Source organism: Alternaria metachromatica, assembly GCF_023757995.1.
Source record: "Alternaria metachromatica strain BMP 0045 chromosome Unknown scaffold_29, whole genome shotgun sequence".
NCBI lineage: Eukaryota > Fungi > Ascomycota > Dothideomycetes > Pleosporales > Pleosporaceae > Alternaria > Alternaria metachromatica.
Window position 1 is genome coordinate 102,871 of NW_026055520.1, and position 26,985 is coordinate 129,855.

Genomic DNA, 26,985 nt, shown 5'->3' on the forward strand with positions numbered 1-26,985 from the left:
ATCATGGATCTGGACATGGATGAAGCACTCTCGAGATCCGGTTGATCGAAATACGCCTTGAGAGAGATTGATAAAGTCCACGGAGACACATCAAGCGCCGCGTTTGGGTATGGTGTCTTGATCTTGAGGAGTATCTTTTGGATCAAAGATTCAAAATTGTCCACGTCTTCTTTTTCCAATCCAAAGAATGCCACATGGCTTGCGGGAACGTACGCTTTCAGCGCGGAAGGACGTTTGCATCGGTCACAGACCAACTCCCTGGACGACGCATCATGACGCGAGTCTCTTGGTTCTGGTAATGGTATCAGGGGCAACTTATGTAGCTGCAACTTGTGGCGTACTGCGTCGCCTACGAGATAATCGGGCAGCCCCAACCTGAATGTCTCAGGCAGTAATTCGGATGTTTCGGGGAACAAGTTGTAAAGCAAATCCAGCTGTTTGTGAACGGCCGGTGTTCTAACAACGTTCGCCGTAACCGCAGGGAACATAACGCGGTATAGATGTAGTAAATGCTGCGTGATGGATGACAACAGATGTTCTTTCGCAGAAACGTTTGTTGTGGTGGTATGTTCCATGGACGAGATCTCTTCGTAGAGGGCATTCAGCCACCAGACCGCCTCGTCGTTTCGCCTGGAGAAAAGTAAGCTATCAAGTTTCCGTAAACAGAACTGTTGATAGCATCGATGGAACATCCCCTGGAAGTCCAGTGCGTCTTTCAGATCCGGCCAAAAGAAACAGATCGCTCTTTTCCATCTAACTATGCTGACAGAATAACTAAAGAAACACTCATGGTATCCTTTGAAATGATACTGTCTGGGGTTCCACGGTTCAAGCATGTCTATAAGGCTGCGGACACGGCTCAGAAGTCTGACTACCACACTCTTAGCGGCTGCGAAGTCTACAGTCGCAGAGACTCCGATCGTCACAAGCGGATCGCCGTCGTCCCAATCAATTCGGATTGGGCGAGAAAGACTAGACTGTAGCTTGAGCTCGATATCCGCTATAGGCAAACTCGTTGGTAGATCGGTGTAGATGGACATCTCGGAAAACTTCGTTCGTACGTTGCAGGTGAACTTCGGGACCGCTGTGTAATGCGAGTACTTCTTCAATATGTTTTGACATCGAAGGCAGATACCATGAACAGAGATCTCGCACTTTGAGCTGGATCAGCAACAGAATTAAGCTTGGGATGGAAAGTCATATACACACCTTTCGTCTGCTGAAACGACATCCAAAGCAGGAAAATGACGTTTTCTCCGTGACCCGACGACGCTTTGGCTGCGATTGTCGGCGCTGACGATCGGCATCCGGGTTTGTATGAAATTGGATATTGTCCACCGCGCGGCCAGATCTTGATCCACTCTCATCATCGCCGTTCGAAATGATCAGTTTCCGCTTGCGATGGCTGATCAATCCTCTGCTACCCTCAGCAGGCATCGAGGGCAGGATTATGCTCGGAATGTCGAGATGAGATGCTTTCGAGTGATCGAATCCTGGAGACGGTGGCGGGATTGGCCTTGCAACAGTCAACGACGAATCAGTAAATGGGGCAATATGTCTGCTCCATGGGAAGCCGGCAGGAGGGGCTGCCATATCGGAAATGGACCTGTTGGTTGTGTATATTGGCACCTCGCTTGAGGTGACAAGACCTGGTTGGGAATCGTGCTGTTGGAGGCTCGGTGGAGCGGAGGGCGGTGCAGCGGGAGCCAATAGGGTACGATAATGACTTGTATTATTACCGGCGCTCAACATGGAAGGCGTCGTGTTGTGTTGTGTTGTCGTTAGTGCCATCTGACAAAAATGTGGTCGCTGGTCGCACGCTGAGTTGTCAAAGGCATCGTAGTCGATGTTCTGGAAATTGAAGAAAGGGTTGTCCTGTTGGCCGAAGTCCTGAACGTGGTCAAGAAGCGCGTTCGGATGAATGATGGTCTCTGCCGACTGTTGTCCAGACCATGGGTCGACGTCTAATTCATATCCGCTGCTGCTTTGATCCGAGGTAAAGCCGTGGTCAGGCATCCTGGCTGGGTACGCTGGCACCATTGAGACGTCGCAGGCGGCGGTATAGCCTGTCGCGGTCTTACGTGTCGCAGCATATGAATCTCTAGTAGCAGTTTCTGTTGGATTCACAATCGCGGAAACGGTGTGCGCCTTGTTCTGGATCTCCCAGCAGGCTACGGCATGTCGCAAATCCTCCTCAGCAAACTCCTCTTGTACGCCTTCAAGTAGGACTGGCACCTGTGCTTGTATGTGTCCGGCAGAATGAGATGCTTGCTGATTGTAATGGAGGGATTCAAACGACGTTGGCTGAGGCACATAGTGTGGTCCCATGCTCGTTGATGCATGACCTGACATCAGGTGACCGTCGAACAGCTGAAGAGGATATGGGATAGCTTCGCAGTCGCCTATTGGGACCGGTACATCGGGTGATCGATGGGTCCATCTCGTTGTAGCTTTGTTTCGTCGTCCAGACTCAAGTGGATATTCGCATGGGTCCATGGGATCGACTCGCGGGCCTGATGAATGAGAGATGACTAGGTGCCGGACTTGTTCGAAAGACGCGCCTGAAAAGCCAAGGGTGGCGATGGAAGACGCTGATAGTGTGGTACACCGCTGAATAGGTGCGCAGCTGAGTCGAAGCCCTCAGAGCAATGAAGTGGTGAGTAGGACGTTGACATGCTGCTGAGTGTAGGTAGCCTTGGGGTATTAAAGTGACTAGACGAAGATCCAATGTGTTGACTGACCGGCAGAGATCTGAAAAGCAAAGAGAAGGCTGAGTTACACGAAAGCATGTGGGCGGCGTCACTGTCAGCTTCCGCACCCCAGAGCGGACTAGTATACGACATCCTTCATACGCTGTCGCTCCTTCCGCAGCCGAAAGAGTCCTAGCGTTGTTTCGAGTAATCATTAGCGCCATCCGATCGCCACCACTCTACACCTCCGCAACTCAATAACGACTAGCACCACCACGAGATACCGATGCTCATCGTTCCGCACCCAGATACAGATGTGCGAAGCAATTATGCCCCTAATCTTCACGATCTCGCTGCGCATAGACTTGATGCCTTGTTACCATACTTGTATTGCTATCTAGATGCTGATAAGAGGGCGGATGCCGAACTTCGTCAATCACAGAACAAGACCTCACCCCAGCCTAAGTCGAAGCTACATTTTCTCATCTCTTTCGATTGGGTGGTTGGCATAGCAGAGTCAAAGAATCCATAGCCTATCAATTCCGCCCTCTTGGCCCCCACATCCCCTGACCAAGCCACTCGGAAACGGCATCCAACCATGTGGACAAGATCAGATGTGCTTGCTCTCCTTCAGCTTCTTGCTATGATTGTCTTTGCGACAATTCATGCTGTATGGTGTTTGACCATTCGTCAAGGTGCGCGTCTTCGCCTTACTCGAGATACCTTGCTGACAGCACTAAAGTCGCCATGCGACGTAGCGCGTACGCTCCAGCCTGTCGTGATGGAGATGGGAGTAGGGGTCAGGCGCAGCCACTGTCACAGCCACGAACGCTGTCAAAGCCACTGCCACTGCCGCGCAAGTGAATGTTCTCCTCGAGTATTGCAGCGCAGCTATAGATATGCTTTTAGCCACAAACCACCCCATCCCTCGGCTCCTCAACAACCTCCTCCTTCCCCCCTTTCACTCCCTCTTCCGCATCCTCCCCACCCAAAACCCTCTCCTCAACCCGTCCCCCAGGCACCAACCCCACACTCTTCTCCAACCCCTCCTCTTTCTTCTTCCTCTCCACCTCCTCCTCCGCCCTCTTCCTCTCCTTCTTACTAACAGTCATACTCCCCTTCTCCAACGCCTCCTTAGGCAGCGGCCTAACATACGGCTGACACACCCAGTACGGCCTCTTGACCCTTGCAACAGTCGCGAGAGAGGATTCGTAAGGATCCAATTCCTCCTCCTCTTTTGCGTCCTTTCCATCCACCTTCCTCTCTTCCTTCACATCTTGGGCTTCCGTGACAGCGTCGTTGGCGTGCTCCCCCTCATACCCCACAATCCCCTCCCTAACCGCCTCCTCAACAAGCCTCAACACATTCTCAAACGCCTCAATATCGCCTGTCCGTGATCGTGCAAGCGCATCGCGTACGTTATGATGTTGAGAAACCAGCGGACGCAGTAGGTGAAAGAGATGGGCTTGCATGGCTGTGAGATTGGGGTTGCTGGCTTCCTTCTTCTTTGCGGCTTTAGACAACGGTTTTTGTTTCTTCTTTGGTGGGCTTTCGCCTTGGGAGGCGGGGCGTTTGCCGTTTTCTGCTGCGTTCGTGTTCGTGTTGGAATGGGCTGTTTCTGCTGTTTCTTCCGACTGTTTTGATGGGTCTTCGACGTCGACGTCGGGGTCGCCGGGCATCCAGAGCGGTTTCCGTTGCGGTGGTTCCTGACCGAGGGCGTATTTGTGGATGATGTCCATGTACCGTCTCATCACAGCGTCCATCCTATACCCACCCTTACCATCGCGTCCGCGCCAGTACTCTCGTCCTTCCTGGCCGGGTGGCGGTGGGGCAGCGAAGATGGTGGGGTCGTAAAGGTTTCCTTCTGCGCTCATGACGCCATCTGCGCCTGTGGCTTCTAGACACGCGGCGATGTCTTCGTGTTGGAGGATGTTGCCGTTGGCGAATATGACGGTTTCTTTAGGAAGGTTCTCGCGTAGGTGGCGGATCATCTTCCAGTCTGCCAGCCCTGTGTTGTGGCCTTTTTGTTCTCGGCGTCGGCCGTGCACTGTGATGATGCTTGCGCCGGCGTCTAGTAGTGTCTTCGCGTATGCGAGGGTTTTTTCTGGTGTCTCGAGGACACGCATCTTTGCTGTGACGGGGACGTCTAGCTCCTCGTGTAGCTTGCGAATCATCCTCGATATCAGATCCCAGTCTTCCTGCAAGAATGCGCCGTATTTCCCTCTCTTCGCGATTCCTTGTGGACATCCCAGATTCAGATCCACCGCATCACAAAAGGGCGCAACGTGTTTTGCCGCGCGCAGAAAGTCCTCAGGGTCGTTTGAGCAGAATTGTACGGTGAGGGGTCGGTCGAACGCGGGGTTGCCGTCGAGATGTCTTTCTGATTCAGGTAGTTGTGAGAGATGGTATTCGTCGCTGGGTGAGGGGATAGTCGATTTGAGGGGCTGGAAGTGGGCGTCGCGGTAGTTGCTCTTCTCGCCGAACATCTTCGAGTGAAACATTGGGGTGTATGCTAGGAGGTCTTTCTGCTGGGATTCGGGGAGGAACGAGCGCGAGAGTAGTCGCCATGCCTGCAGTCGATGATGTTAGCTATCGTCTTCCTGCGGAGTCAAATAGATGTGAAGAGACATACGAACTCTGACTGTTCGACCATGGGCGCAAGGATGAGCTTTGGACTGCCGATACTCTCATAGAATGCGCGCCCATGTAGTTTCCTCCTCTTTCCGTTCGACTGCGCCGCTTCGTTACTGCTTCCGTTTTCTTGCGCAGCACCATTCCCAGTGTTGTGCAGTGTCCCCGCCACCTCCCCATTCCCCTGCACCGCTGTCTGAGCCATTGTCGCCATCTGCGCAAAGTATCGATTCGGAAATCCTCTTGCTGACCTGGGGGCGACGGTGCCCCCAAAAGCTTGGAGAAGAGAAGGACGTATGGCGACGGACGTCGAACGAAGTGAAGTGGGCGCAGTGGTGTTGAGCGCAGCGAGATCCGTTGAGCGAAATCGTGCAGGTGTCGAGCCAGCAAGTGAAGCGCGTGCAGTAAAGTCGCAAACCCGTAAATGCGGAGCAAGTTCGAGTAAGATTAGATCAAGCGCATAAATCAAACGATGTACAAGGCAGATTCGCGTATCTCACCAGAATCCCTCGATGACTCGTGCGGTAAACGTCGTCGTGCTCGTCCAGCAAAAAAACGCCATCAGCACTCCACTGCATCTGACCAATCGGAGTGCGGGGTATCTCCGCATGGTGCCTTTGTGCGAACGAAGCATGGGGAGGAGTCATGGAGTTTGTTTGTGATGTGGAATGTTGTGTCTCTTTCTTTACTTGTGTATTTTTGTTCTTGTCATACTGTTTTCATGATTGTGTTTGGAGTTCTTGATACTGGGGTAGGTCCACGTTGGTGGAGATGTTTCTACGACTCCATCCATGCTCGATACCTTACAAGGGAGATGCTAAGATATAACGCATTTGTGAACGTCGTCTATAGTTCTCGACTACTGGGTTCACTGCCAAACAGTTCCAATACTATGGTACATTACCCACAAGCAGCATCCACATGCATCAAACACCTGCCCTTAGCCTCGCCCGACCAAACCCTGACCGACATCACGCCATCAGGGTACCACATCACAACATGCGAGTCACGCCAACTACATATACATGCGCATGCCCACCACCTCACCGATACACACACACGCGCGGAAGTAGAGGGAAGAACCCTCTTGCCATGTCTTCTCCCATACATCAACACATCCCGCACATCACCAAAACACGTTTTCACTCCCGAATTCAGAATATACCAATGTAATTTCATCTCATCTCAACAAACTACACCCACCACACCATCTCCCTCATATACCATACCACATGATAAACCATATACAACCCAGCCGAATAACAATCAGCCAACCGCCTAGAGCCGTCCAGGTCATGACGGCACGCAGTGATGTGCGATGGACGCACGGCTTCTCGAACAGACGTGCGTCCGTCGCACATCACTGCGTGCCGCCACCACCACAGATCCATCGAAAGAAAGACTCATCTCCAACAATCATTATTCTGGATATCTTCGTCGGCCGTAAAACACAGTAACATCTTTGTCGACTCCACAAAGGAAGAGATCGAGAAAATGTGTGAGAGAGAAGACCATTCTCTGAAATTGTTGAATGAAAACGCTAAATCGCAAGGACAAGAGAGAAAACACGCAGACCACCGACCCCGTGATTGGTGAAGACGCCATGTTGTAAAAAGCAAGAGAGAGACGCCGATATTATGCAGTTTAGATGATGCAGATGCAGAAAGCTTCGTGTCGAAGCAAGTGAAAAGGTGGAATGGGACCAGTGCCGGTACGACAATACTGGATCCCTCCGGATATCATCAAAAGAGAGTACGCCAGGAGCAGGAAGTCCGATCGGTCCGTCCGTCCGTCCAGGTGTCATGAAGATATGAAGGAAGTTGTGGGCGGCGATAACAAGCAAACGCCCATGTTTAGAAAGTGCTCCAGTTCCACGTGCCCTGGAAGCTCTGGGCGAGGCTGCCTACGCGCGTGTTCTCAGGACGCTTAGCCGGGGCAGGAGTCTCGATGGACTTTGCGGGAGCGGGGCTGTTGCTGTTGCTGCTATCGGAGCTCTCGCTGTTGGTGCGGCTGGAGCGGAGATGCTCCCACTCGCGGAAGGAGCTGTGGCAGCGGTCGCAGGCACGGTGCCAGTGGCCTTCTGGGTGGAAGCGGGCGAGCTCGTCGAGACGCACGTTGTTGTGCGAGTGCTGCCAGCAGAAGATGCCGCCGCACTTGCGGCAGTGGTGGCGCCGCTGGAAGAAGCCAAAGGGCTCCTGGCAGCTGGATGCCGAGCACACCGATGTTGAACCGTCGGCCTAGGGATGAGTTAGTGTGGATTCTGGACGCAACGGCAACTCTGAATTGTGGACAAGTGGACAGGTGTCGCTAGCCCGAACAGCCCGGACTCCAGCCCTGCATCGGGTAAAAGAGTAGGGTTAGGTCTAGCGTGGGGGACGACGTGCAGGTCTGGACAGAAGCAGTGCTTGCCGGCAGACGATGGAAATTATCCGAAGGCCATGGCAAGGCGACATGCACAACATGATCGACCTTGGCCGCCGAGTTTGCCCCCCAGGCGTCTTGTTGAGCTGAATTGGAGGGCTCGGCATATCGGCTCTGCAGACAGCGGGAGGCCAGACCAACGCACGCTAGGCGGTGGGACCGGACCATGTACGTAAGACGGTCCCCTCGCAGGCCAGGTGAGCACGCGACAGGGAAGCACGGACAGGCTAGCAGCGGCATAGCGGACAAGTAGGAAAGGCGCGAATACATACCTGCCAGTGGTTGCGTGTGATTGGCCCCGCAACGGGCGACAGTGGTTCGGCGTTGTAGAGGCTCTGCATGTCTTCATTGCCAATCTGCGAGACGGGCGTCGCGCTGCCCTCGTTGGCGACCCACCCGTAGGTCCCAGCCGACCAGCCCTGGTTCGGGGACGACACGCCCGAGTCGACCTTGGGCGGCGACTTGCTGCTGGGCTTCTCCGTCTTGCGCAGCGCCGCGGGGATGCCGATGGCGGTGCGCGGCTGGTAGATGCCCTGGTGGCGGGCGAGGGGCAGGTGTGTGGTGCGCGGCGACGTGGGCGAGACGTTGGCGGGCGTGTTGACGCCGGAATGCGTGGGCGAGTACTGCGAGTGGGTGCTCTTGCGGTAGGCGTGGTGCTGGTAGGGTGCGTGTTGCGGGATCGCAGTCGCGGTTGAGAAGGTCGTGGCCATGGTGACGGGAGGAGTTGAGGTTGGCGAGAAGTCGAGAGAGACGTATGATACGTGGTGCAGGCGGTGAAGTGCTGCGCTGGTATTGGTGCGCTGGAGTGTCTGATACAGGCCTTTGGGAGCGGGAGGCTATCAGTGGCTCTGCAGTGGTGCGACGGGTGCAGACGACGCTGACAGGCCAGCAGGACGCGTGCGGCTCCTTGGGGACGGTTGGGGACGTGTTGGTGGTGAGGGTGCGTGTCAATTGGTAGCTGACGTGCAGGCGATAAGAGACGAGGGCGGTGATACAACAGACGCCGGGGCCAACAGTCGACCGTGGTTTAGCAGGACATGATAGTGAATATAGTCGTGGTCGTGGTAGTGGTCGTATATGTGATATGCGTCGAGTGAGGCGGATATAGGTGTAGATAAGAAACAGCGGTGTCGCGTGAGTGCGGAGGAGACCTGGGGTGAGGCTCTGGGGACAGGATGAATTAAGTTGTCGCCCGCCAGCTGCTCCAGGACCTCTTCCCAGCAGCGAACTGACGGATGGGCGGCCATGCCCGAAGGGGGATGCCTGCACCCTTGGCGACCGACCGAACGACAGGGTATCATCGGGCTACGACCGGCCATTTGGGAGATTCTAATTGTAACATGGCCGTCGCATCGAGCTCGCTGTCTTCACGCTGCCCTCCCACTCTACTTGAAAAGACTCGACAACTACAAGTCTCCTAGGCTGAGAATAGACTCTATCTCCTACGCGAACGCCCCATTTCCCCCTTCCCCAGCGCAACCCTCATTCCTTCACCACGACCGTTTCGCCTCTTCTCGAGGCGGCCAGCCGTTGGGCCCCACTGTGCCCGTTTGGGCGTCCCTTATCTCTAACCAATCACGCCCTCTGCAAAAGAAAAGCAACGCCTCAACCTTCTCCGAGGACGGAACTGCTGCGTCAAGCGTGAACTCATTTCCTGGGGCGCCCGTACAGTGATGACATAGCACTCACCCCATATCTTGATTGCGACACCCTGCGCAAACGCAAGAAGAGGCGGTGATGGACGTTGATAGACATGATAGACATGCCTTGACATCACAGCTAAACGACAGGCAAGTATGCCGCGAGAGGCGCCACACACCCTACCATCCCGCTCAAGTACGGCCAGCTTGCAACAACTGGCGGGGCATTTGGCCACTACTGTATTCTGTTCAATGCACCTCATCCACTCTGTAGCCACGCGAGCAAGGCGCGCGCGACGCAATTATCCAATATATTATGCTCCACTCCAAGTGGACTTGAGGCTATTCGGCCAGACTTCACGATCTTTGGCTGATGTGGGACCGCTTAATGAAATCGTGCCCGCTTAAGGGCAGCGGTAGTGTCGTTGTTCGTATTGGTGTTGTGACCGTGCGTGCATCGTGAAGCAGTGCTGCGTGGCGTTGCAGCGATCCCCGGTTGTGGTTTTGACATCGTACCAAACCTTGCGACGCTGACATCCGAAGACCCCCCACCGTATCCGCAACTTTCCTGAAGGAACCACGAGGAGCCTGAACAAAGTTTCTGGTGACTGAAGTCTGAATAGAGTCTTGGTAATGCCGAGTGTGATTGCATGGTAAGTCCTCGTCACCTTTACAATTACAAACGTCCAAGATGAAGTCACGGATTCGAATGCATCCTTTCCATCAGCTATTCATCATTATTCGTCGTCCCAAGTGTTGCTAGATCTTGGCATCTCTTGCACCGAAGTAAAAGTGACGGTGAAGCTGAAGAACATCTTTCATGTGATGTTCGGCGGCGCTTTTTGGGTCACTACGTCACGTCACAACCACCCAGCCTCTTACCCATGTCCACCAACCGTACGATCTCTAACTTCCCAAAGCTACACCCATCATCCACCATCTCGCATCGCAATGCGTTCGCCAGGTCATGCAATCTGCAGAGACACGTCTGGGCAGTATCTTTTGCATTTGGAAGGAGACGCGAGTATAAGCAAATCATTCAAGGGCTGGCACGAGAAGGATCTTATAGCCGCGACGCAAGAGCTCTCTGAGCTCAACAAAGAGACCAGGCATATCTTCGATAGCGAGAAGGAGGATAAGAAGATCATCTGCACGAACAAGATAAACGAACTCACGGCTAAGATTGCTCAGCTGGATGAGCAGCTGGCGAGCCTTGACGAACAGATTCAGCGTTGGAAAGAAGAAAACAAACCCCGTCCTCAGAGCGAGTTTGCGGAATGTGAAGCACGAAGTAAAGCGCATATGCGCGCTAGGTTGGAGAGGATCCGGTAGGGGATTGTTCGATGCGAAATCATGAAGACAGAGCACCTAATTCTGTAGCTATTAAACTAATCACAGTTTTAAGCTGAAGTCAACATCTTAGTTTGTCTAGGTAGCACTGACGTACGTGCCTTGACTAGCGAGCCTTCAATACCTTACACCAACGGCCGCTTGCTCTCCAAGAAAGAACTGTTGGGACCGAAATCGAGTCTCGAGTGCAAATGCTCCCATCGGAATCACACCCAAAGAGGCATTGAACAAGTGTCTTGACAGACAGTGGCATTGTGGAAACCTCATCTCGCCTAGCAGGAGATGGCTTTCTAGTCGGTCCCCTGCATGTTCCTGAGGCGCACCGACCAGATCCTGCCGGATGGATTCAACCGGATCATTGGATTCGTGGGGACGTTGCGCAATAATCCTTGATAGGATTTGCCTCGCACGAAGTTCGCTCGAGCTTCTAAGATTGCGCGTGTGTCGGTAGTTTCTTTTGACTACACCATGCGCAAGGATATGGACGAAGGTACAAGAGATGCAAGTTTGGCCGGCCAATGTCTTGAGTTACGAGTCTTATGTTGTGACTTGAGCAAACACAGGCAGTTCAACTGCATACCTAGGTACGGCGCGAGCGTAGTTGGAGTACTCCTGCTAGATCCAGAGATAAGCGACTCCCTCCGTTGGAGTCTTGGAGACGCCGGCCAGATTCGCCGAGATGAAGAAGCGCCCGTCTGATCCTGGTTCAAAGACCGAGCCGACCCACCCACCATCGTCGGATATTCGCCTCACTAACGCTGCGCCGCCGGCCACTGCAACCTCACGATACCGCCAGAACTTCGGATCACATGGACACGCTCTTCCAATGCATTGATGAGAGATCCGCAGTCTACGACGCTGAGTTGCGCAACGGCCCACACTCATCGACAGCTAACATAACTACGACTGAGATCTGCCGCGCAGATCAATGCAAGACATCACAGGATTTAACCTATCCCGACGTCCTCTATAGCCCTTGAAAGACGTCCAATGGCGGCTCCGGCGAATCTGTCCTTCCGACATCCACGAGCAACGGCAGCCTTGGCAACCCTCCGCCGGGACACGTCGATGAACTTTGTTTTCTGAACCGAGGCACCGAACCGCCACGGGCTAGCAGACGTCAACAATGGCACGGCATGTGGCGCGGGGGAAGTTGCTTCATCTCTCGCAGTGGACACGGTTGGAAACAAAACAAAACGACGCCTGCGTCCTTAGCATGCCCGACAGCTCCACCTTCAAGACCCTTTGATGGTCCACGCGCGACATCCAGGCTATCCCTGAACACAAACCAAACTACGTGGCAAGATGTCAACAACACTCCCTTCTGAGCCCGTTTCGCCGAAAGCTACTCCGCTGCCTCCGCTCCCAGCTGAGGATCCGCTCACGCCTCAACAATGGAAGACGCTACTTGCTATCACGGATGCCGTCATCCCAGCAATCAAGCCCATCTCCACGGCGAAGACGCAGACTGAACTCGCCGCAACCGACACCGACTACTCGACTGCGGTCAGCAAGCTGAGGGCTCTAGCGCCCGGAAACGATCCTGATGCGGAGACGGCGGTGAAGGAGTATCTCGACGACTATGCGAGTCAGGATCCGGCGTTTCGAGCGGAGCTGCAGCGCGTCTTCGCCATGTACATGCCGCAGAACCAGAGAAAGGACCTGTGCATGGTGTTGAATGTCCTCAACACGCGGGCGGGGTCACTGGCTTTGACGGGCTATCTCACGCCAATCAGCGAGCAACCCGCTCATGTAAGGGAGTCGATAATCCAGGGCTGGGCTACCGCGCGGTTGGGACCGCTTCGCCAACTGCGCCGCTCGTTGGTGATTATCACTAAGCAGGCTTGGATCAAGACGTCGCCTTCGCTGAGACGCGTAATAGGTGCACCCCGCGTGCCTGTTGGTATGAGGCCTGGGAAGGGCTTCGACTATGAGTTTATCCAGATACCTCCAGGTGACGAACCTGAGATTATTGAAACAGATGTGGTGGTTGTGGGTAGTGGGTGTGGTGCTGGTGTGACGGCGAAGAACCTCGCTGAAGCCGGACATCGTGTTTTGATAGTAGAAAAGGCATACCACTGGACGCCAGACCACTTCCCCATGGCCGAACTAGACGGCTGGCACCACCTCTTCATGAGCGGATCCTTCCTAACCTCCGACGACAGTTCAGTGAGCGTAGTAGCCGGCCAGTCCCTCGGCGGCGGAGGAACGGTAAACTGGTCTGCCTCCCTCCAAACCCAAGGCTACGTCCGCCGCGAATGGGCAGCCCGCGGCCTCCCCTTCTTCACATCCGCCCAGTTCCAAGAATCGCTCGATCGCGTCTGCGACCGAATGGGCGTGTCAGACAAGAACATCAAGCAAAACCGCAACAACGAGATCTTGCTCGAAGGCGCCCGCAAACTCGGCTGGAACGCTGCGCCTGTGCCTCAAAACACCGGCGGCCAGCAACACTACTGCGGCTACTGCAACTTCGGCTGCGGCTCCTGCGAAAAGCAAGGCCCTGTCGTGTCTTTTCTCCCGGACGCTGCGCGCGCAGGAGCCAAATTTATCGAAGGCTTCCACGCCGAGAAGATCATCTTCTCCAACAAAAGCGGCAAGCGTGTCGCAACCGGCGTCCTCGGGACGTGGACCTCTCGCGACGCCCAAGGCGGCGTCTCCAGCACGCCTCTAACCACCCGTCGCGTCCTCATCAAAGCAAAACGCGTCGTCGTCTCCGGCGGGACAATGCAATCCCCTCTCCTCCTCCTCCGCTCCGGTCTCAAAAACCCTCAAATCGGACGAAACCTCTACCTGCACCCCGTCACCTTCCTCGGCGCGTACCACGCCGAAGAGATAAAACCATGGGAAGGCGGCATCCTCACGTCCGTCGTCTCCGAGTTCGAAAACATGGACAACGCAGGCCACGGCGTCAAGCTCGAAGCCACGAATATGGTGCCCTCGGCGTGTCTGATGTGGGTGGACTGGAAGTCTGCGATGCAGTATAAGATTGATGCTGCGAAGCTGAAACACATGGTTGGGTATATATCCATTGCAAGGGATAGGGATACAGGGAGGGTTTATCCGGATCCGGTGGATGGACGTGTCAGGTTCTCGTATCAGACGAGTAATTACGATAAGAGACATGTGCTCGAGGGCGTTATTGCGCTGGCGAAGATACAGTATGTGGAAGGCGCATCTGAGATCTTCACCGTTATACCCAATATGCGGCCGTTTATCCGCGACCCCGCGGGACCGTCTGGAGATGGCATCAACGACCCTGCGTTTGTGGCTTGGCTTGATGAGATAAGGAACAAGGGGCTGCCGTCGCCCGAGACTGTGTATGTGTCTGCGCATCAGATGGGTACGTGTCGTATGAGTGCAAAGGAGAGAGATGGTGTTGTGGATCCCAAGGGCAAGGTCTGGGGCACTGAGGGTCTTTACGTTGCGGATGCCAGTGTCTTTCCCAGCGCTAGTGGCGTCAATCCTATGGTCACGAATATGGCGATTAGTGATTATATTAGTCGGGGGATTATGGCTGGGTTGGAGGTCAGGGAGTCGGCGAGGCTGTGAGGGGGGACGCCGGTACATGATTTTGCTTTCTCGCGGTAATGATAATGTATCCCTTTTCATGCTGCAACTCGGACAAGCCAGAGTTTATCACCGACATCCGTTGCACACTTGGTGTTCTTGTCCACGGCAATTTGAGTTGCGACACCGCGGCATGATAATCTGGAAAACCAATGTTGTCCATTTGAGAATCATTCCCATCAATAGTGATATCATGATTTGCAGGACGGCCTGATGGACCCAGTACACCCTCAGCAGTCTGACTTCGTAGCTTGAGTCCAAACCGCGTTTGCATCCCCCCCCCCCCTAACCGTCCACCCCACATCACCACTCCATCCCCCAAAACCCCCTTACATCCCTCAGCGCCCTAAAAACCGCAAAATGATCCTCTTCCTCCATAAGAAACAACAACTGCATCCCTCTCCTCCGCATCTCCTGATGACTCGCCCAATCCGCACACCGTGCCAATCTCTCGAACAGTTGTCGCAGCATCTGGGAGTCTGTGACGCATGCGACCTCTTGACCATTCACGTCCTGTCGATCTTCGAGGTTATCGTCGTTATCGAGAAGATCAGGCGTGCCCAGGATATGCAGATCCTGCACAATAGCTTCGAGCTTAGGCAACAGGTCCCACAGTTGGCTAGCCGTGATACGTTTCCCCCAGTCGAGGTCCAGAGCGCGCATCATGAAATGGTTCAGCAGGGTACTGTACACTTTCGTCGTATACTCCGACGGACAATCGATGCGTGTACGTTCAACAACGTGGCCAGCTTGGTAGTAACAAAACTCCTTATAGAGATCACGCGCAACAACACCATCCGGTATCTCCCGTCCACTCCCCCCAAACCAAGTCTCGGCATCAGTCTCCAGCTCCCGCACTTTCTGCATGGGTACACGACCCAGTATCAGTTCGTGCATCATGCTTCCCAAGGACCACATATCGGATTCGGGGCCGTGGCGAAGGTCGGCTTCGGGGGGTTGGAAGGACGGTGTACCTATGTGGCCTCGTGGGATTTCTGGCAAGGGGTTACATGACGCAGCGCCGAAATCTGCGATCTTGGGTAGGGAGAAGCGCTCGCCTTCTCGCGCCGCGGTGAGGAGGATGTTGGCGGGTTTGATATCGCCGTGTACGATGCCGCGGCTGTGCAGGAAAGCTAGACCACAAGCGATATGCTTGAACACATGCCAAAGGAATAGTTCGGGGATGGGACCATCCAAGGTATCCAGGTAATCCAGTAGATCGCCTCTGGGACAGTATTCGAAAATCAATTGGAGGCGAGAAGGATGAGGTGGACTCAGGACACTGTTGTAGTAACGGACGATGTTGCCGTGGCGGCCTAGGTTTTGCAGAATCGTTGCTTCTGGTAGAGGTGCGGCGGGATTTGGGAGGGTAAGGGTCTTTACGGCGACGAGGATTCCGGCTGAGGTGTCGAAGCAGAGATCTACGAGGCCGTTTCCGCCGGAGCCTATGCGTTTAACGAGTTCATACTGGGTCCATACTGGCTGCGTGGGGGCTGCGCTGGTTTTGATGATGCGTAGTTTGGTGAGCGCATTTTTGATGCCGAAGGTGCTTACACGTTTTTTAAGTCGTGACGTGTTATCTTGAGCCTGCGAGGCGTCTGTTGCTTGCACTAAGGTCTGGTCGGAATTCTCAGGTTGCTTGGGGCTTCGCGCTGCCCTCCGCAAGTCGTGCAGAGTGCGGCGCCTACCGAGGGGACGTTGGCTGCCTTGCTTCATGAAGCCCATAATTCTGGCTACTTGGGCTGAGGTCAAAGCGGGAGGGAAAAGGGTTGCTGTAATTCAGTGGTAGCGAACGGAGTGTGGGTTGGAAGCGAACCATAGGGGAGCACAACTGGTCGTTCAGGGTCATTTGAGTGACTGCTTCTCTCGCCGCTCAAGTCGCATTTCACTCACAGGTTTGAGAGCTCGTGAATGTCCATATTAATGATTGCAACTATGGAGAACAAGGAAGGATGTTGCAGACCTATCAGCAAACTGCAGTAGCAATGTTTCATCTTCGCCAATGTAGCATGCGGTCATGTGCCAGCCACATCGCGATACAAGATCCACCTTGGTATCGCTCACACGCCTCTTCGTTCGAACATCAAAGGAAGGGGCTGAAGGTGGAGCGTGAAGCAGTCGGCTTGATGATCGATGAAGTACTGGCATAGAGCTTCCTGGCCAGGAGCAAATGTCATAGTGAACCGTCGGGAGATCATGGCAAGGACCATGCGTAATTGTAACATAGCCAAGGGCTTACCCGCACAATTGTACGCGCCGTATCCAAATGGCACGAATGCGTCTCTGCGAAGGATGAGGTCGGGACGCGAGTACCAGCGTTCGGGAATGAACTCGTTTGGTCGAACGAACGCGCGGGAATCTGAAAGGTCAGCTCAAGCTGCAACAAGTGGGAGAGAGCACTACCTCGATGTAGCGCGTACGTCGGCGTTGTGACATTCATATGGCCTGGTATGTGTCGGCCGGCGATGACTGCGCCTTCTGCGGGTGTTACGCGCTGAAGACCGGAGGGGACGGGCGGATGCAATCTCAACGCTTCTTTGATGATGCCGGCCAAGCAAGGTTTGTTCATCAGATCATCGTCGTTAGGGAAAAGAGAACGTAAGTCTGACAACTCATAGTGGAGCTTTGCCTGGTACCCAGGATGGCGGCACAGTAGATAGCAAATGATCGACATTGTGATGGCGTTTGTATCAGCGCCAGCAACGATAGCCAACTTGGCCTCTCTAAGAGTGTTGCCGTTGGAGTCTGCAGATTGCGGCAAGTATGTGTATATGTCCGACATCGAGACGGTTTTCTTCGCACATGAGCATCAACATTATGAGTCAATCGGAGCTTGGCTGACTTACCTTACTGCGGGCCTTCAATGCTTCATCATACCAACGTTCCCAGGGCTTCTGCTTCCTCGTGGACATGTGCAGGTTTTTAGCGAGGTGGAGCAGAGGCATGTTCAGCAAGGCGAAGCCGAGTACTTTCTGCTTGCTGAGGAACTCTGTCACGATCGGACTTCGTTGCTTCGTGCTCTGTGTATTGAAGGACTGACCAAATGTCAAGTCCGATATGACATCAAAGAATAGGTCTAAGAAGGCACTGCTGGCGTCGATCGGGTTTCGTGATGCTGCATGACTCGCAAATATACTGACAGTGATTCGATAGTGTCTTATGAGTCGTGGCACATATCCCCGTAGTGCTACAGCTGTTAGCTGTGATAGTCTAACATTCCATCATGCTAGCTGGCGACGTTGATCCTATAAAACTGGAAGTGGCAGGACAGACGGAGGTGTATGCTCGACTCTGACTGCTTAGCAGCAAACAAAAACGACGATCACTAACCTGGACTATGGAAAGCTCTGTCCCAGTACCGACGCTGTCCCTTGTGGAGGTTCGTATCGCGGATGAATTGAAGGCTATTAAATGGATAGGTCTGATCGTAGAATTCGCCTTTCAGGATCTTGCTCCTCGGTCCGTGTACGTCCGCTATCGCATCAGGATGGCAGATCGAAATCTCGCGTGGCCCTAAACAAGGTCAACAGTGCACTCGTTTGGATGCTCTCCGAACCTACTTGTTCGCACGAAGTCCCCGTATCGATCGTGCAGCCTGCGCATCTTGACGTATAGGTCGAGATCAGGGACGTTTTGCTTGATGATCCATAGGCTGGTAATCCGTGCAGCTATAGGTCCTGGAAATGATCTGAGAGGGTGTAGCAATAGTCGATACACAGTCATAGAGCTGAGAAGGCCGCTGACGAAGGACGCGCTTAAGATGCTCGCGGAAGCGAAGGAAGAAATCCAGGAGGTATTTCCGTTAACAGCGAGTGCTATGACTGTAGCTGCGAAGAGGACACATGATGAGATGAGGATGTTGGCTGCATGGCGGTCCCATTCGCGATGCCTTGCGAAGACAGTAGCATGGAGCACGACACCGCCAGCGAATGTAATAGCGAATCGCATATTTGATATCCTGGCATAAGAGTGATTGATGGAGGAGAAGGGTTCATTGTTTGAAAGTCATCCAATACGGCGGGTGGCAGCAGCTATGTGTTGCTGCCAGGCAGTTACGCTCGGTCCGCGCGTTCGGCATTTTCGGTCATTCCTTCTCATTTCCATTGCGGTGCTGCGTGCTGTCTAATCAATTCACAAGGAACGATTGAGGATGGGCAAGAGATGAATGTGATGACGGAAAGCGCTGCGTGATGGGGAGGAAGATGGGGTAGTTGCAGACGCGTCACGAAAGACGCGATGCCGCCGGCACAACTCCGGCAATGCTCATTGGCTGACACGCGTCGCCCGTGCGATCTATCTCGTGAACAACGCGATGCCGCCTCCATCGCCCTTAGATTCCGAAACCTGAACACCCATGCCAGCCTTCGCATAGAATCCTCTGTTCTTCTCTCCGCACAATACACTAGCCACAACACCGTCACCCTCCTTCTGCGCTTCTCGAACACCCCACGTGGCCAGCAGCTTTCCGACACCTTTTCCTTGGTAGTCTGGATGTACACCACAGACGTGCAAGTCCCAGCACTCAGTGCGATGGCCTGTCCAGTACTTTTCAGAGTTTGCGACAGCGGTGTCGAGGAAGGAAGTGCGCGTAGGATCAGCCGCGCGATTGGGGAAGAGCGCTAGAGACATGGAGTGGTATGTCTTAACGAGTGGCGCGATGAGATTACCTGCGAACAGAGAGGTCAGATAAGGCCAGCTGCGCGCTCATAGGCTATGCGGAATACTTTGATGGACATACGCGGATCTGTTCGCCCCAAACCCATGCCTTCTCCGCCTTTTCCTAGCCTCCTCCAGTCTGCGGCACCAACGACCTTCTCATCGTCTGTCACGACCAGGAATCTGTGTCGCCAGTCCCACAACCGTTCTCGGATACCGCGCAGCAAGAACCAGTACACGTCGTCCGGATACTCCTTTCGGTGCGGATGCATGATCACGCCGATGATCTCATCGTCAAAGAATGCCGCTGTCCATACTGTTGCTATCGAAGAAAGATCTGAGAATCTTGCAGGGCGAAGCTCAAAGTCGGTTGTGCTCGTCGACTCCGTTGCCATCGTGCGTATGAGATTGGTCGCGCAAACGACTGGCTCTTTTGCGACACTCCCCAAGATGTCCAGGTAATCAACCAACCGTCAAGTATTGTGATACGGTATTATGCTCATGGCCTACGTGTGCCGAGCAGACGGGGCTGCAGATACGCGCTCCGGGCGTACTTTAACAGTTGTGAGAGGCCCCACATTCGGGCTACACCCATGCCGCTACGCGTGCGGAGTATGCATACATCATACCCAAGAGACCAGGATTTGTTCCTTAGAGCATGCCAGAACACCGAGAAGAGCGACAAACCTTTGGCCTCCGCTACTGATTCTGTCTCGTCGTTTGTCAATGCTCACAAGGGCTGCAACAACGCTTCAGCAACACGTGATGCCGTCCGACCACCCGATGTGGTTCACGCGCCCTTCGCGAGACCGAGATACATGTATAAATATGTGTGTGTCAGTTGCTGACGCTGATCTGGTATCCAAAAGCGCAATCGTCTCATCGCTAATATGAACCTGTTGGCGCCATGGTCAATCACGCTGACTGACGAAGAAGGTCGTCTCAATGTTCAGCCGCAAATCCTACGATTTCATGACGAAGCTTGCTCGCCGTCAGCGCCATTGCGCAGCCAGTTCCCACTCCCCAACGAGGTTCTCGACGTTGTACTGGACCATGTTGTTTGCAACAACAACGAAAGCTACAACGACGTGCTGAGCTTCCTCTTGACCTGTAAAGGATGCAACGAACCGGGGTTTAAGAAGTATCTCTATCGCACTGTGTGCTTTGCGCCAGATCTAAAGAGCATCGCCATACTCAAAGGCATCGCTGACGATCCTGCTCGAGCGAAACTCGTAAGGGCTATAGTGTACAAAGATGAGGCGCCACGACGGCTGGAGGTTGCAGAATTCGAGAGGGCAGGCCTAAGCTATCGTGACCGCGAGTTCCACCGCCCTTGTCAACACAACCGGATGACGGATCCCTATCTTTGGTCTACATGGTTGGAAGATAACAGCGTAGGTTGGCTGGACAAGTTCATCAACTTGGAAACAGTTTGCTACCGGCCAACCCGCAGCATGCTTCCACTTTCCGTGGATAGAGCGTACACGAAGCATACACCACTCAGGGAGACTAACAACTTGCGTCTCACGGATCAGGCCCCCTATCAAGAGCTGTACGGAATTAATACAGGCAACATTGTTCTCCCTTCATTCAGCCTCGCTCAAAATTATCCGCTACGGTACACCTGCGCGAAATCTCAAAGCAGACACTCCATGAACATCTTCTACGCGTTGCTTAGACACATAGATCACCGCCAAGGCCAGCGACTTTGGAAAGCCTCCATCAACTTCAACACACTTGGCTTCGTCGGTTTTCCGACCGGAGACATGGTACTCTCTCATCTCACTACACTGGAATACATATTTGACAGTGGCGACAAGTCTGATGCGTATAGCAGCGACTCGTTGAAGATGAGACTGGCCAACGACACTTTCATCATGCCCAACACCTTGCGCTGTCCAAATTTACGGCATCTGACCTTTTCGGGAAGATCGCTCGCAGAAAACAACGCGCTTCACATGTCCATGCCTCAGATAGGGCTAGTGTCGGGATCGTCTCAGCTTCTCTGTCCGATCTGGACCTCCAGTCTCGACACGTTGAGTCTCGTCAATGTGAAATTGAACCGGATCGCAGTCCAGAAGTTACTTCGACTATCAGTCAGACTTCGGTTAAAGAATGTTGTCTTTCTTGAGAATTCATTGGATGTCTTCACAGAAACCTTGGAGAATCGCCTCCTGTCAATCGAAGTGGGCTGTCTTATCGTCGTTGCAAATACGATTATAGGTGGGTTTGACAAGGTCTGGGTCGTCGGTAGCGAGATGGAGGCTGCAGCGACTGTCCGGGAATATTCTCAGTACGTCCGCGACTCATCGGCTTTGAAAAACATACCCTACGTTCCGTCAAAAGATCTAAAGTGGTATATGCTGCTTAGGGGGCCTTCGCCACTGCGACTCGACAATATGTGGACGACATCGAAGAGTCTGGCGCTGAGGAATGATTCATGGTGAGAGCCATGCAGCCGTCTATGGAAGCATGTCGGCAGTTCCACGACTCTCGACCAACTAGTCTAGAAGGGACTCACAGAACCACATTTCTTCCAACCATCTACCCAGGCAGCAAACAAACCCATTGCACATTCACTTATAAAGCGCCGGGACTGTTCTTACACTTACCTCGCTCAGATTCACTCCACTCAGACCGACAGTAATAGCGATGCCACCCATAATCCTACGAACTCCAGACAACAGTACCCCTACAACCAATTTATCAACCTCCTCAACACTTACCCCAAACAACAACACCTCCACATCTACTTCAACCTCCCCTTCAACCTCCCCTTCGACAGCTGCTCGCGACTCCTTAGCCGCCAATCACTTACTCACCGGCTTATTCATCAACCCCAACCCGCACGACCAGCCAGAACCCGCCATGCCTGATCTAGAACGCGGTTTCTCCTCGCACGGAAATGATGGACGTGGACGTCGGTATACTGGGACGTACAGGCAGGGTGAATGGGTGAACATGACTATCACGGTACTTTTAGTTGTGAGCGGTGTGTGTTTTGCGTTGTCTATACTGTATGGGACTGGTGTGTTGTGAGTAGTTGGCGGGTGAGGGGATTGGAGATCGCGGTATGGGACAAGGGCGAAGGTGTTTCCTAAATCCATCCGATCAAATACTACAGAAGTGGCTCGCAGCGCCACATGCCTTTCATTCACACGATATTTCAGTGAAACAGTGCATTGCACATTCACTGATCAGCGCCTGGCCGCTCTATAGAATCGTTCCACTCGTTCACCATATCCACTATGTCACCCATATTATCATGAGCTCCAGACAACAGTACCCCTACAACCAGTTCATCAGCCACTTCAACAGTTGCTCGAGAAACAACAACTGATACCAACGCCATGCCCTTCTTATCCATTCACCCTAACACATACGACCAGCAAAAGCGCAATGCGATTGATCTAGAACGCGGTCTCCCTTCAGAAAGAGATGATAGGCGACAGGATATCAGAGTTCACAGCCTAGACGAAATGTCGAACATGGAAATCGCGGTAATCTTGGTCTCAGGCGTTGTATGCTGTGTACTGTCTGGACTGTATCTATCTAGCGTATTGTGAGTGGTTTTTGGATGAAGGGGGGTAGGAAATTGCGATATGGGGAGGTGTTTGATGGGGTGGAATTGGATGTAGTAGAGCATGGAAATAGACCATGTAACTTACGTTAATGAACGTCAACATCAGACATGTTGTATACATAAATCATGTATTTGGTACGTTGAAGAGAAGAGTGGCGAGATGGCAAAATGCAGATTAGTCAGCAGGCCAAGTGGGGTGAAAGCAACATCGCACACCATCACCAGGCTTTATCCTTCTTCATCACATCCTCATCAGAAGAATCATCAACGACATGTTCCATTCAATATGTACCCATACCAGAATACCAGCCCGGCAAATACGACAGTATCCAGGCATCGCATAGCAGCATCCACCCCGTCCATGTAATCTCCAACCTCGTCATCACCTCCACGTCCTCACGACTTCGCATCACCTGTATTCATCAACCCCTCACATCTTCTTGCGCCCACTTCCCTTAGGACGCCCTGGCTTCCTCTTCGGGGTAACTGGCAGTGACAACGGCAACGAAGTAGCCTTTTGTCGTTTCCTGGTCCTCTTGACGCCCTCTGCTTCTTTCTCCGGCGCGTCCACGTATTCCTCATCGTCGTCGATGACGATGGGCCTCTTGCGTGACTGCTTTGGTGATATCTTCTGCGCGACATTGGTACTTGGTACCACCAGTGATGCTGCAGCGGCCTCGCGGGGAGCAGACAGCGATGCGATCTTCTTAGCGTTGGAGGCGCTCGGCTTGGCTTTGAGGGCCTTGGGTGCTGCGGATTGCGCTGCCGTATATCGCAGGTAGTTTGCACCGGCTTCGCCGAGATCGGCTGGGCTACTGCCGACGACGGGGTGGTTTGCTTCTCCAGGCGCGGTCGCGGTAATGTTGCCAGGCGCCTTCATTTTCTCCACCGGGTTCACCAGGATGTCTTCGAAGAAGTTGTCGCCTACTCGAGGGATTGAGATGTCGAAAGGATGATGCTCCTTGCGCGGCGTATAACTCTTGCGTAGTGCGCCGTCGGTGTGGCAAGGCACCGAGGTGATCTTGAGTGCGATGTAGCATTTGCGGAACTTGGTCTGCTTTTCGCGCTTGATGGCTGCCTTTTCGCGAAGAGTACGACGCAGGTTCTCTTTTAAGTGGTCAGCGTCGTTGCTAGCGTTACTGCCAGTAAGTGAACTCACCTGCCCCCGTTGATGTCAAGGTGTCAGACACGAGCCTTTCGTTCTCCTCCTCTGCGCACGCGTCGCAGTAGAACAGCAGCATCTTCGCCTTCTTTTTCTCGTCGCCGTTAATCTCGTGCCATCCGTGCTCGACACAGTAGCAATTGGGTGCGCACCGCTCATCAGGCGTGGGTGTGGTGATGAGGTGGCCGCATTCGAGAAGGTGCTCGTAGGACATGGACGCGTTGTTGCATGAGTCCGCGTCCCTTAATCCTATGACGCGTGGGTAGACGACTTTCTCGTGTATGGCCTCGGCCTTCTGCTTGGAGTCGGTCTTTTGCTTGGTAGATGGCGTCGGCGCGGCTGCTTGTCCTGGGAGCGACCACCGAGTGTTGAGCATGTTGCCGAATTGTCTGACGACAGACGACGACACGAGTGCTAACGAAGAGAACACGTTGGGAAACAGGATGATGTAGGCGGCAAGCGCGATCTGGATTGTCCGGTAGGTGGGTGGCCGGTAGCTTGGACTGTAGGTCAGGCGAGGTCGAGTGAGTCGAAAGAGAAGAGTCGGTCTCGCGACAATAAATTTGAATAGTTGGAATTCACCGCCAAGAAGTGAGGGTGAGTTGGGTGTGAGTTCTTGAATTGGCCATACTCACGCGGTCGTAGTTAGTGAAGGGCAGGCCGCGCACAATAGCAACCGCGCAGTCTTCACCTCGCCATGATTTCAGACTGCGCAATGTATACGCAGCGAATACTGAGCGTATCATAGCGTCTTCGGACGATTTCGTGACGTGGGTTCACATGGTGGTGTAGTATATAGTTGCACCACCTGAGGTTGGCGGAGGTATCGTGAAGCTGGGTAGGCGCGACTGACGAGTGATTCAGGAATGACGTCAGCTTGCTACTTCTGCTTTCACGTTGATTGCTGGTTGTGCGTGCTTGCTCTAGGACGTAACAACATGCGATGCGCAAGATGACTGACACTTGCAGCAAGTGAACGCCTACCCAACTTCGTATGATTTCGGCGATATTCGGATGTATCGGCACCGAGACCAATAGCTCGAAGAGCCAGTGAGAACTATGAGGTCTCTCCAGCAGCATGGATGACAGCCACGCTCATTGGCTGCCATAATGGTTGCCTAAATCGTCAACATCGGGCGGAGTCAAAACGTCAAAGCCTTGACATCAACATCGACATTCACTCCTCTACACACCGTTCTTCCTTGAAGACCCATAGAACAATCAACGTTTCGCGATGCCAGTCTCTCTAGAACTGACAACAGACACCGAGCATCCCGACGCTCTCACCGCATCGTCAGAATGCCCAGATATCTACGAAGAAACCATGCCAGGCAACACGCCATATCTGCTCCTCACCATCAACGATCCCGAGACCCTCTCAGTCCTAGGCAACGCGCTAGCCACATCAGACGCCGACATCCGCATCCTCCAGCCGCAATCTTCACGCAAGTCCGCCGACGACTGCTTCTCACTTCCCGTCACTGCGATCAAAGAGCTGCACATCGGAATATCCCCACTCGTCTCCTCCGATGATGTTCTGAACGACGGTGACACCTACGGCCCATTGATGACTCCCTTCATCCAGAGTTGGCGCGACGCGTTCCGTAGTCTCCCAGAGCGGCATTCAATCGAGCGGGTTGTATTCAATGTGCGCTGTGAAGATCCAGGCACGGTACGGAAAAGTGGCCATTTGCTCCAGGAAGTGAGTACAGGGATGTATGTAAAAGCGAAACGGACAATGGGGAGGGAGATGTCGTTCAGGGTTGTGGGTTATAAGGATGTAAGGCATAAGCGATGGCTGGAAGGAGCTCTGCCTGGTAAGAAAGAGGGACTTGGGGCTCCAGTAGCCAAGAAGAATACGACTATAGCGGATGCACTGCACCTTCAATCAACGTAGTCATTGTATGCCGAGAGTACGCCAGCCTTCAAACAGATGCAATCTCACTTACACTTTGACATCTCTACCACATGTCCGTCAACATCATATCTTCACAGTCACATCACTGCAGCCTACCATATCACTCGCACTCAACCCCAAATTTTCCCCACCCGCCACCCACTCAACCAGCTCACGCCCTACTCCATCATGGCACTCACCAAGCCGCCGCCTCAAAATCACTGCGACGACCCGTCCTCTCCTCTCCACACTCTAGACTGCGAACACATCATCAAACCACCCACCCTACCTTCCACACCGGTGTGCTTCCCTGCCCCAAAGTCGCCATGCTCATCAAACTGCACGCGCAGTGTATACACCACAAAGCCCCAACTCCCCTTAGCCTGGCTCAAGCGACAAGAAAACCTACATCAGCATCCATTCATCTGCCCCGTCTGCATCGAAGATCGCATACGCAGCCAGTACGCGCGATATCTAGAGAAGCAAAAGGGACGATCAGGTGCGCGGATACTGACAGACGATATGGAAACAAATGTACAGCTCTGGACATATGAGGCTGTGTTAGAAGCCGCAGCGCAGGGAGGTAGGGTCTGCGAAGCAGCCTCTGGAGATGGCGAGAGGTCTGTCTTTCGGATCAAGTACCTTGAGGGGTTCAAGGCTTTGACGCAAAGAAGAAACACATTGGTTACGGTTTGGGATATAAGAGATGTGCGCGAACAGATCGAGGTGGAGGAGCAGAACAAGATCACGCCCGATGAAGATGTAGAGATGGACTTGGCCGAGCAGCTTTTGGACGCAAAAATTGCGACTGCGCAAGACAGCGCAATTGATGGTCTTATGGAAGGGGTGTCAAGATTGTAGACGGGGGCATGTCTTCTGTTGTTCCAACCTGATCAAACTTGTTCTCGCCGTCGGCCTACCTGCCCGACTCGAACATGGGCCAAAAAGATGAGCAAAAAAAACATCAAAATACATACAACAGCGGGGATTCGCTAGTGGTCACCCACCTAACTACTAATCCGCCGGTACAATGCTTGTATATGGCTGAGCGGACGGGAAGCCTAATTCTCATTGTCCTATGGTCGTATGTGGAAGAATGAGTGATCTTAAAATTTATAATCGCGGCAAGTATCAATCAAGCGAGGCTGTATAGGTGAAGGCAGTTCCCGCAATACCGCTGTAGAGGAAAGCAAGAAGCGGAGTATATATTAGACAAGATATCGAGAGATTGGCAGCATGAAGGTCTGTGAGGGTTCGTGCTCCAGCTGACATCGGTGATGTTGGTGCGCGCGCTGCCGCAGTCTAACTTGTAAAGAGATCGACTCATCTGGAAGAGGAAGGTGGCTAAAGAATTGTCATGCATACTGTACTCTTTCACAACCTGGGAA

At 53.4% G+C, this 26,985-nt stretch overlaps 7 protein-coding genes across 7 annotated transcripts; 2 read left to right on the plus strand and 5 right to left on the minus strand.

Moving 5' to 3' along the window:
* Positions 1-3,595: 3,595 nt before the first annotated feature.
* J4E83_009001 (uncharacterized protein) lies at positions 3,596-5,526 on the minus strand (the record flags this gene model as incomplete). Its single annotated transcript, XM_049335894.1, has 2 exons — positions 3,596-5,260; positions 5,323-5,526. The coding sequence occupies 2 exons, from the start codon at positions 5,524-5,526 to the stop codon at positions 3,596-3,598; spliced, it is 1,869 nt and encodes a 622-aa protein (XP_049184928.1).
* Positions 5,527-7,174: 1,648 nt separating this feature from the next.
* Positions 7,175-8,452, minus strand: J4E83_009002 (uncharacterized protein; the record flags this gene model as incomplete). The annotated part of the gene is made up of 2 exons (XM_049335895.1): positions 7,175-7,558; positions 8,015-8,452. The coding sequence occupies 2 exons, from the start codon at positions 8,450-8,452 to the stop codon at positions 7,175-7,177; spliced, it is 822 nt and encodes a 273-aa protein (XP_049184929.1).
* A 1,881-nt stretch (positions 8,453-10,333) lies between these two features.
* Positions 10,334-10,714, plus strand: J4E83_009003 (uncharacterized protein; the record flags this gene model as incomplete). The annotated part of the gene is made up of 2 exons (XM_049335896.1): positions 10,334-10,337; positions 10,398-10,714. 2 exons carry the CDS (start codon positions 10,334-10,336, stop codon positions 10,712-10,714), a joined length of 321 nt encoding a protein of 106 aa, XP_049184930.1.
* A 1,323-nt stretch (positions 10,715-12,037) lies between these two features.
* J4E83_009004 (uncharacterized protein) lies at positions 12,038-14,281 on the plus strand (the record flags this gene model as incomplete). The annotated part of the gene is made up of 1 exon (XM_049335897.1): positions 12,038-14,281. The coding sequence occupies one exon, from the start codon at positions 12,038-12,040 to the stop codon at positions 14,279-14,281; it is 2,244 nt and encodes a 747-aa protein (XP_049184931.1).
* Positions 14,282-14,602: 321 nt separating this feature from the next.
* J4E83_009005 (uncharacterized protein) lies at positions 14,603-16,024 on the minus strand (the record flags this gene model as incomplete). The annotated part of the gene is made up of 1 exon (XM_049335898.1): positions 14,603-16,024. One exon carries the CDS (start codon positions 16,022-16,024, stop codon positions 14,603-14,605), a length of 1,422 nt encoding a protein of 473 aa, XP_049184932.1.
* A 2,568-nt stretch (positions 16,025-18,592) lies between these two features.
* On the minus strand, positions 18,593-19,350 carry J4E83_009006 (uncharacterized protein; the record flags this gene model as incomplete). Its single annotated transcript, XM_049335899.1, has 2 exons — positions 18,593-18,966; positions 19,038-19,350. 2 exons carry the CDS (start codon positions 19,348-19,350, stop codon positions 18,593-18,595), a joined length of 687 nt encoding a protein of 228 aa, XP_049184933.1.
* Positions 19,351-22,968: 3,618 nt separating this feature from the next.
* J4E83_009007 (uncharacterized protein) lies at positions 22,969-24,076 on the minus strand (the record flags this gene model as incomplete). The annotated part of the gene is made up of 2 exons (XM_049335900.1): positions 22,969-23,645; positions 23,698-24,076. 2 exons carry the CDS (start codon positions 24,074-24,076, stop codon positions 22,969-22,971), a joined length of 1,056 nt encoding a protein of 351 aa, XP_049184934.1.
* Positions 24,077-26,985: the final 2,909 nt, after the last annotated feature.